Consider the following 9,137-nt stretch of genomic DNA (forward strand, 5'->3'; position numbering starts at 1 on the left):
CTTGTCAGCCAGCAGCTCCCTTATCTTGCTGGCCTGGAGGCGAAACCTGAAAAGCTGTGTTTCCAGGGCCAGGCAGCGCTTCTGCCAGTCAACACTGGCCCGGCTCTCCACCTTGAGTTCGGCCATGATGGAATCAACTTCTGGCTTTTTCCAGGGAACTCTAAGAACCAGCACACTGAGAGAAGAAAAGATAAATAAGTGTGTGAGGAGTGGATGTACGGAAAAAAGAGGAGGAAGAAGAGACCAAAAGAGAAGATGAAGTTGGGAAATGGAGGAAGTCATTGTTCACCTGTCCCATCCCATCTTCCTCAGCTCAGTGTATTCCACTCCACCATAAGCTGGCTGAGCAACTCTGGGAAGTCACAGAACCTGAGGAAACTTAAGGAGAATCTGGTCTAATTTTTACCAAACTGAGAAGTAAGGCTCTTTGGTGTTTATCCATTCAGCAACCATTTATGTGCCAGACCCTGTTCTAGGCAATGGAGATAAAAAAGTAAAGAGAGGTCCTTATCTTTAAGTTTTACAAGAAGCACTCAGGAAAGTCTAATTACAAAATTAAAAATGTCATCACAATTGCCAATTGATATTTGGATAAATGGGAGCAAAGAAAGGGGCAGACTGTGAGGGGATGGGAGAGGCTACACTGTAGGAAATGCTTCAAATGGGTAAGGTCACAGAGCAAACTAGAGGAAGAACCCTGGTTCCTAGTGTAGTTCTGATTCTACTACACATTACCGATGTTAGGTGGGAAAACTAAAAAGGTAACACCATGCTTTAAATTTCCCTGATGATTTTCTATTTAGCTGGGGGTCCTGTCTATTGTCATTAAATCATTCTGCCTTGGAACAGAGTCTTATTTCTTCTCCTTCAAATTGTAAGAATCTAATCAGAAAACTGCTAGATATTTTGCTCCAACCCTGGGAGAAAGCCACAAGTCTTTGGAAAAAAAACTGTGTACAAATCAAGTAGACACCTATAATCTCCCTGGCCAGGGGAATTTACCCAGAGACCTCTTGGGCAATTTTGAGAGAAGAAAAACTGGGTCAAGGATGAGCAAAGGAAGAGGCATGTATGAATCTACATGAGAGAAGAGATAGAGGCACAGTAAGCTGGCAGGAGAGAAGGCTAGAAGGCATAACCAACCACCAGGATCTGCAAATCCCCCTTTTAGGGCATTGTTAATAATTATTTTTGACAACAGCATAAATTTGGTCTGCCCCAAACCATGACATATGGTCACCCTAGTATTAGCTCATTTTAAAGAATGAGTGCTAATTTTTTAGGTTGATAATCTTTAAAATTTTTCATCTATTTGAGATACATATGATTTACAGGTGAAATGATATCATGTCTGGGATTTGCTTCAAAATACTCCATGGCAAGGGGTAAGGAAAAGGAGATTTATAAGATCTATTAAGATGTTGACTTTGGGAAAAGGGCAGTGCTGGTGACAGAACCCAGGGTCTCATGCATGCTAGGCAAGTGTTCTACACTAAAATACATCCCCAACCCCAAAATATTATAATTTTTAAAGCTGGTTGATAGGTTTATGGCAGTTCTTCATACTGGTCTCTCTACTTGACTATACACCTGGAATTTTCCATAATAAAAATATACTGTGTTTTTAAATCCCCTTTTCCTTCCTCAGAAACCTCAGGACTTCAGAAAACCCAGGCTAAGAAAACCCAGCCACCTCCTGTGCTGTTGCCAAAAATTACCTCGAGCAACAGTTTGTCTCTTTGGTGGTAAATCACCAATATTTCTTCTCTTACACCTGACTTTTCATGAGTACCTTTCTCCCATTACATACTATAAACAGCTATCATTTATGAGAAGACACTGAGGGACAGAGAGGCTAAGTAACTAAAATGGACAGTTCTACAGCTAGTAAATACTGAGGTGGGATTCTGGTTCTAAAGTCCTTGTTCTCAGCCACAGTGCTCTTAACACATCCAAAAAGTGGAAAGAGACTGGGGATGTGGCTCCTTGGTAATGTGCTTGCCTAGCTTTATGAGGCCCTTGGTTCAATCTCCAGCACAGCAGGGGTGAGAAGATGAAAGAATTCTGATTTTGGAGTGAAGTAAGTTGTTAAGAATAAGAGAAACAATTTATAAAATCTTTCATAGCCCTTAACACTAAGGTGAACCTATATCCCAGATTCTCCAAAGCATCCTGGCCTCAAATATTCTGCCAACACAATTTTCATAAGCATAGACACTTAATGTGTCCGCACTTTTCCTTGAAAAAATAGGGCCAGGGGCTGGAGTTGTAGCTCAGTGTAGAGCTCTTGCCTAGTACACGTGAGGTACTGAGCTTGATCCTAGCACCACATAAAAATAAATTAATTTATTAAAGGTATTGTGTCCATCTAAAACTAAAAAAAAAAAAAAAAAAAATTCAAGAAAAAATAGGGTCAGTAGACCTGGAGAGAAGAACTCAACAATTACACCACTGATGGGCCTAATGTCTGATTCTTGTGGTTGTCGGCTTCTCAGAATACTGGACACAGGACCTCAGCCCTGCTCTCCTAGAACTGTCATCCCAAACAATGGCACATTGTGACCTCCCAGCAATCCCCACCTCAAAAGACTGGGACCAACTGGAACGGGCAGGAAGACAAAAGACAAAAACAAAACATGACCTTCTCTGAGCTAAGATCACAGCTGAGAAGACAAAACAGAACCTTGGAGGGCCTCCAGGGAAGGCTGGGAGACTTCATGTTTGATTTTCTTTGTCCTTTAGGGGGATTTTGCTTTCCTTCCTATGAACAAAAAAGTGGCAGATGTGAGACTAGGATTTGGGAGTCTTGCAACCTAGCCCAGGGCTGAGAACAACCAATCAAAGCACCCAAGTAAAACCAAGGGTTGAGGAGCTTAAACTTCTGTGTAGCTGAAGGAGTCTGATTAATTTTAAATCCCTCTTGTTGATTTTCAGAACTACTACTTAGATTCTAAGGAGAGAGGGAAAACCCAAATTACCAAAGTCTCTGGGGACTCTGGAAATAAAATATCACTGGTCTCCACATACCCTTGAAGTCTGAGATTACATCCAGACTTTAGGGAGTGCTTTCTCTAATCAAGCAAACACCTCCATGACATGGTTTAGGAGTACCAAGTGGTCTGATTAATCTTCTCACTGCTTTGGGGATGCTGGCAAGTTCCCGAGAAGGCTGAGACTCGTGCTAGGCTTGCCTCGGCATGTGAGGAGAGCCAAGAGGTTTGGAAACAGATCTGGAGTAAGGTGCCTGCTGCCAAGCCCAAGGCCTGGAGGCTCTTCCGGCAGAGGCAGGTGGTCAATAACAGCTATAAAACAAGGGATGTTCAGGGAAGATACCAGTGAGTTAGACCTCGTCTGCTAAGTCACCTTGCATCTGTATTTCCCATAAAGAAATTCAAGAATCAGTAGCAATAAATTCTGCAGAAATCATTCTTAACTTTTCAAGGCATCGCAACAAGTGCATACACTTGTATCTCTGACACAGAGAACAAGTGCAAATACATTGACAATGAACAGATTAGATAAATCATCACATGTGTGACTGGTTTAGAGACCCAGAACTAAACGGTGGGTAGTGGAGATGGGTCAAGAATCCTGATCTCCCAATATCTAGAATTCTCTTTCCATCAGGATGTTCATAGACATCTCGTGCTACAAGGATTGCCTAACACAAATACATCATTAATGGTAAAATTAGATAGCCAGTGGGAGAAAGCTTGCCTAGCATAGGTTTGATCTCCAGCACTAAGGGGGAAAACAGATGGGAAAATAAAAAGGAGAAGTGAACTGGATACAAAACCCAGCTCAGTTGTTGTTTTCCTTTTGTTATGTTGGAAATTTGCAACATACATAAGAAGTAGTAGTAAGATAAATCCCTGGGTGCTCCCCACCCAGCAACAATTATCATAAGCTCATGGCCACTCCTGTGAAATCCAGTTCCCTTGATTCCATTAGCTTTTTAAGCCCAGAATGCTAAAAAGCTTGGCAGGTGGGTCAAATGATTGTCATGGTCTTGATAACTGTTTTGAAGCTCCCCCAAATCTTTCAGTCCTGGTTCAAAATGCCACAGAGGTCAAAGCCTTGTGGGTAAGACAAGTAGTGGGAAAAAGTCACAGAGAGTGACTTTATACTCAGGGCCTATATCAGAGAAAACACAAACTTGACCTGGGATCTCTCTGGCAAGTTTTGGGATTTGACTGGAAACTTACAAAACGAAGAGATTAAATGTAATGCAACCAACTTTTGTTAATACCATGTGCAAGCTTGAGGACATAGAATAAAGATCCTCTGGCTTGGAAACCTTAAGTCTGTTGCCATGGTATCTTCCTACAAAGGGAATCAATCAACACAGGAGCCTAAAAGAAAGAGGTCAGAAGTCACTGCAGGCACAGGACAGCAAATTGCTTCCTTAGAAGGTATAGGAAGTATCAGAAGATAATGGACTTCTAGCCAGGCATGGTGGCATGCAACTGTCATCCCATCAGCTCAGAGGCTAGGATAGGAGGTTCACAAGTTGGAGGCCAGAGTCAGCAACTCAGCAAGGCCCTAAGCATAAAAAATGGGTTGGGGATGTGGCTCAGTGGTTAAGTACCCCTGGGTTCAATCCCTGGTACCAAAAAAAGATAATGGGTGCCATGGCACATGACTGAAATCCCAGTCCCTCGGGAGGCTGTGGCAGGAGGACCATGCATTAAAGCCAGCCTCAGCAAAAGCGAGGCACTAAGCAACTCAGTGAGACCCTGTCTCTAAATGAAATACAACATGGGGCAGGGATGTGGCTCAGTGAGGTGCCCCTGAGTTCAATCCCCAGTATCAAAAAAAAAAAAAAAGAAAGAAAAATAATAATGGGCTTCTGTACAATTTCCATTGGGCTCCCTCATGTCATCTCACTATGGACCTTTTGTGACTTCCACTGGCTAGGATGAGCTATCACTATCTTCTCAAAATTGCTGTGCTAGACTAGGCTAACCACCTGCCCAACTATGGGAAAGGAAGAACTTTGTGCTTCCTTCTGGGATGAAGCTGGGGGAGGGTGTGAGCAGACACATAACGACCCCTTTGATCTCAGCACTGTCACCGGATCAAGTCAACAACATGCATCCTGCCTCTACTGGGTGTGAGCATCACATTCCACACACACAACCTTGATGGAGACAGAAGAAGGTGAGCATGTCCCAGGAACTGGGGATCTGATAACATAAGACAGGGACAATACAACTAGGTCCTCAATAACAAAAAACAGTACAGAAACAGAGCATAGTTCTTAAGATCCCTGTCTGGCGCCAAACAGGCCTGAGTTTGAATGTTGGCTTAGGCATTAAATTCTGTCACCCTAAATCATTTACTCACCTTCTGTGAGCCTCAGTTCCATTTTGAAATTGAGGGCAATTTTTTAAATGAAGGCAATAATATTAGGTCGAACCATACAAAATTGTCTACATTTAACCACTTTCCTAATCTTTAAAAATGGCAATTTCAAAACTGGTATGGGAGTACACACCTGTAACCCCAGCTACTCAGGAGGCTGAGACAGGAGGATTTCAAGTTTGAGGACTGTCTGGGTAGCTAGGGAGAATGTGTCTCAAAATAAAAAGAGCCAGGAGTAGCTCAGTGATAGAGTACTTGCCTAGCATGCAAGAGGCTTTGGGTTCAATCCCCAGCACCATGATAGCGGGGCACAATTTCGAGGTCAGGGGTGAAGGTCAGTGGGACAGCACTTGCCTAGTATGCATGAGGCCCTGGGTTCCATCTTTAGCACCAGGTGGAAAAAAGGCAACCTCAAAGATTACATCATGCAGGATTCCCTTAAGAATTAAAGGAGACGGAGGATACAGCACAGTTGGTAGAGGACTTGCCTTACGTGCACAAAGCCACGGGTTCAATCCCCAGCACAACAACAAAAGAATTAAAGAAGACACTACAAAAGCCTGGTCTCTATCTCTAGTAAGCATTCAGTGACAGCTATTGTTACTATCAACAAATACAAGGCAAGCCAGCTGGGCCCTGAATGTACAAGATGTGACTCATAGATGTGCTCCCTACCAGCACCACCTCAGAGAGGAGGTCATGTTCCTTTTAAAAATTATCTTATCTATTTGTTTTTGAAGATTGAACAAAATGATATAAGCTTCAAAATAAGACTCCTTCCCACCCCTATACTTCAGCCATAGTTCTCCCCAGAGGCAACTATTGTTAGGGTGTTTTGTGTTCTTTCAGGGAGATCCAGGACATATGCAAACATTCATGTACATTCTGCACACACAAATGGTGCCACACTATACACACCATACTTAACAATATAACTCTGAAGTCTTCATATATTAATATACATCTCTGCCACATTCTTCTTCCATACTGCACGACAGCTTTAATGTATTCTACTGGATAGCTATTACATGATCTTCTTTAAGGATCCTTTATTGATAGTCACTTGGGTTGTTTCCAACCTTTTGCTAAAATAAACAATGCTGTATTGAATATTCAATGAATATGCATCATTTCATATACATCAGGGTATATCTTCAAGGGCAGTCCCAGAAATGAAATTGTAGGGTTAAGTGATGTGCATTTTAAATTGCCAGATAGTCCAAAGTGCCCTCCCTTGAGGCTATCCTAATTCATACCTCAGCCAGCAATAAGTGCCTGTTTCCCCACAGAAGAGGGCAGTTCGAACTAGCTTGTTTTCTTTCTCTGTGTCTCTTCTCTTCTCTCTCTCTCTTTTTTTTTTCTTTCTTTCTTTTTCCCCCAGTACTGGGGCCTGAACCACTGAGCTAAAAAGCTGAGGCCTTCTTTAAAATTTTGAAACAGGATCTAATTAAGCTGCTAAGGCTGGCCTTGAACTTGCTATCCTGCCTCTGCCTCCTAATATAGCCTGAACTAGCTTTTGAAAGGGCAAGAAGGCACAGCTAGGCTTACCAGAGAACACAGGATGGTGGTTCAGCACAGCCTTCTGTGAAGTCACCCAAAGCAAGCATGAGGGAATCCCAGCACCTTAACATTCACCTCAATAAAGCATTCTCCAACCTCTATGGAGCACAGAGGTTTTCTTTTCTGCTTGGCTGACCTGCCCCCAGGAGTCAAACCTGACTCCCAAGAGAACATCCACAAATCACATTAGAAATAGCCTAGAGATAAGGAGAATAGCAAAGAAGAAAGCACCTTGGGGGAGTGGAACATTAACTGGAGGGACACACTTCTTTCCTGAAGAGGTGACTTCTGAAGAGGGCAGAAGGGGCACACTTGGGCACATTTTTTTTTTCAGCTGAGATATTAGTTTAAATGTGCTTGGGACAACAGGGTGCACCCTACCATAACCCAGCTCTGGGCAGTTCCCTCTGTAGCCTAGAGGGAGGACAATGGATAGTTAACCAATCCCCATATTTGGAATTTAGAAGGCTTAGGTCTAAGTCTTGCTTCTTCCACTCTAGTTGTATGACCTTGGGCAAGTCATAATTTACTTCTGAGTCCTAGTTTTCTCTTTTATGAAGTGGGGATAATAATATGCAGCAACACTGCAATAAATGATCTATAAAGTATCACTGCCATACATGTCTGGCATAGAAGAATCCAACAAATTTGATGATGGACCTGTCGACTGTCTCACTGAGAACTGTTTCAATGATTTTTCAAGTGTCTTCCTGGAACCAATATTGTTGGAAAGTTCCTGGTGAAAGCTTATGGAGGGGATAGCTGGCGGGGAGCAATACACCAGCGAGAGGATTCTACTTCCAGTTGAAGATCTTCAACTGCCTGTCACCCCAAAGGCCCCCTGATCCCTGGGGACTGATTACAAAGACGCCTAGGATACAAAGCCCTTGATGTAACTGGGCGCCCAGCCTGTTTTCTTTTCTGCTTGGCTGACCTGCCCCCAGGAGTTGAACCTGACCCCCAAGAGAACATCCAGAATCACATTAGAAATAGCCTAAAAAGAGGTGGGGAGGGGAGGGGATCCGGGGGTAGGGGGGGAGGCGAAAGCGCGCCGAGCACCAACCGACAAGGTAGATTGATGCCTGCACGTACGTCCGGAGGGCCCTTCCCGGGAGCAACTGGATCGAGCCGGTCCCAAACTACAAGTCCTCCAAGGAGGGCTAGCTCTGGCCTTGCGGCGAGGCTCTCCAGGGGCTCCTGGCTCTCCAAACCTGACCCGCGGCTCCCAGCGCAGCCCGCCGCTGGGAGTTCGCTTCCAGGTGGGGAGGCACCTGCTCCGGAATCGCAGTCCCGGTCGTGGGGAGCAGGTCCCCTCCGCCCGGCCAACCGCCCTCCCGGGTCCGCACACCCCAGCCCGTTCCTGGCCAGGGAGAGCCAAGCCTCACCTTCAGGTGGCCGGCGGGCGTCGGCGCCGCACCTCCGGCACTCGGGCGCCCTGGGCGCGTTGCCGCCGCTGACCTTGCGTCACTCTCGCCGGAGTCCCGAGCGGCTGCCGGGTCTCCGCTCCCCAGCAGCAGGGGTCGCGGTGGGCGGGGCGGAGCGAGGCCGGAGCCGGGAGGGTGCCCGCGGGCTGGCCGCACAAAGCCCGGCCGCGCCTCGCTGCGCCCCATTCAACGCTCCGCTGGGCTCCCTCCGCCCCCTGCTCCCTCCCGCTCCTTAAAGGCCGGGTGCCGGGCTCGGCTCCGCAGGCAGCTAGCGGAGAGGCACAGGAAATGACCTCAGCAGCCTCCAGCCTCCCACTTCTCCGCACCGCCGGGCTTGTCCCGGGCCGGCGGGGACCGGGGGGGGGGGGGGGGGGGGGGCGCTGGGGTCTGGGGGGCTGCGGTCCCGAGCTCCCTGTGGGGGCCACGCCAGCTCCTGCAAGGTGTGCTCCGCCCCCAGATAGAGTGGGACTCTCGCAGGACGGGGGACAAGACCTGACCCTCCCCCCGAAGAAGGTTCCAGCGTTTGTCTGGCCACCTGTGAGAATGTTACGCTCGGATATTTGGAACAGAAGTCCTAATTTCCAATGGTCTGCCTCCTGATTTGTAGTTTAGAGAAAGAGATAGAAAGCAAGTCACCACAGCCCGGAGGGTAACTTAATCGCTCACGGACGTTATTTATTTTAAAGGAGAAAGGCAAGCAGGACACTCAATCAATGAGACTTGGTCCCTCAGGCATTTGCAGTCCTTCAGTTATATGATCCCATACCCAGATGGATCTGGACACTAATA

At 46.1% G+C, this 9,137-nt stretch overlaps 1 protein-coding gene across 2 annotated transcripts in view; it reads right to left on the reverse strand.

Moving 5' to 3' along the window:
* Nucleotides 1–8,569, reverse strand: part of Plekhh1 (pleckstrin homology, MyTH4 and FERM domain containing H1) — a 49,761-nt gene extending 41,192 nt beyond the window's left edge. For both annotated transcript variants that reach the window (XM_071607941.1, XM_027929524.3), the window contains exons 1-2: nucleotides 8,310–8,569; nucleotides 1–175 (exon numbers count right to left, since the gene is read on the reverse strand). In XM_071607941.1, the coding sequence (XP_071464042.1) occupies nucleotides 1–126 (126 nt within the window). In that variant the 5' untranslated portion in view covers nucleotides 127–175; nucleotides 8,310–8,569. The remainder of the gene's footprint in view (nucleotides 176–8,309) is intronic.
* Nucleotides 8,570–9,137: the final 568 nt, after the last annotated feature.

Source organism: Marmota flaviventris, chromosome 2 (genome assembly GCF_047511675.1).
Source record: "Marmota flaviventris isolate mMarFla1 chromosome 2, mMarFla1.hap1, whole genome shotgun sequence".
NCBI lineage: Eukaryota > Metazoa > Chordata > Mammalia > Rodentia > Sciuridae > Marmota > Marmota flaviventris.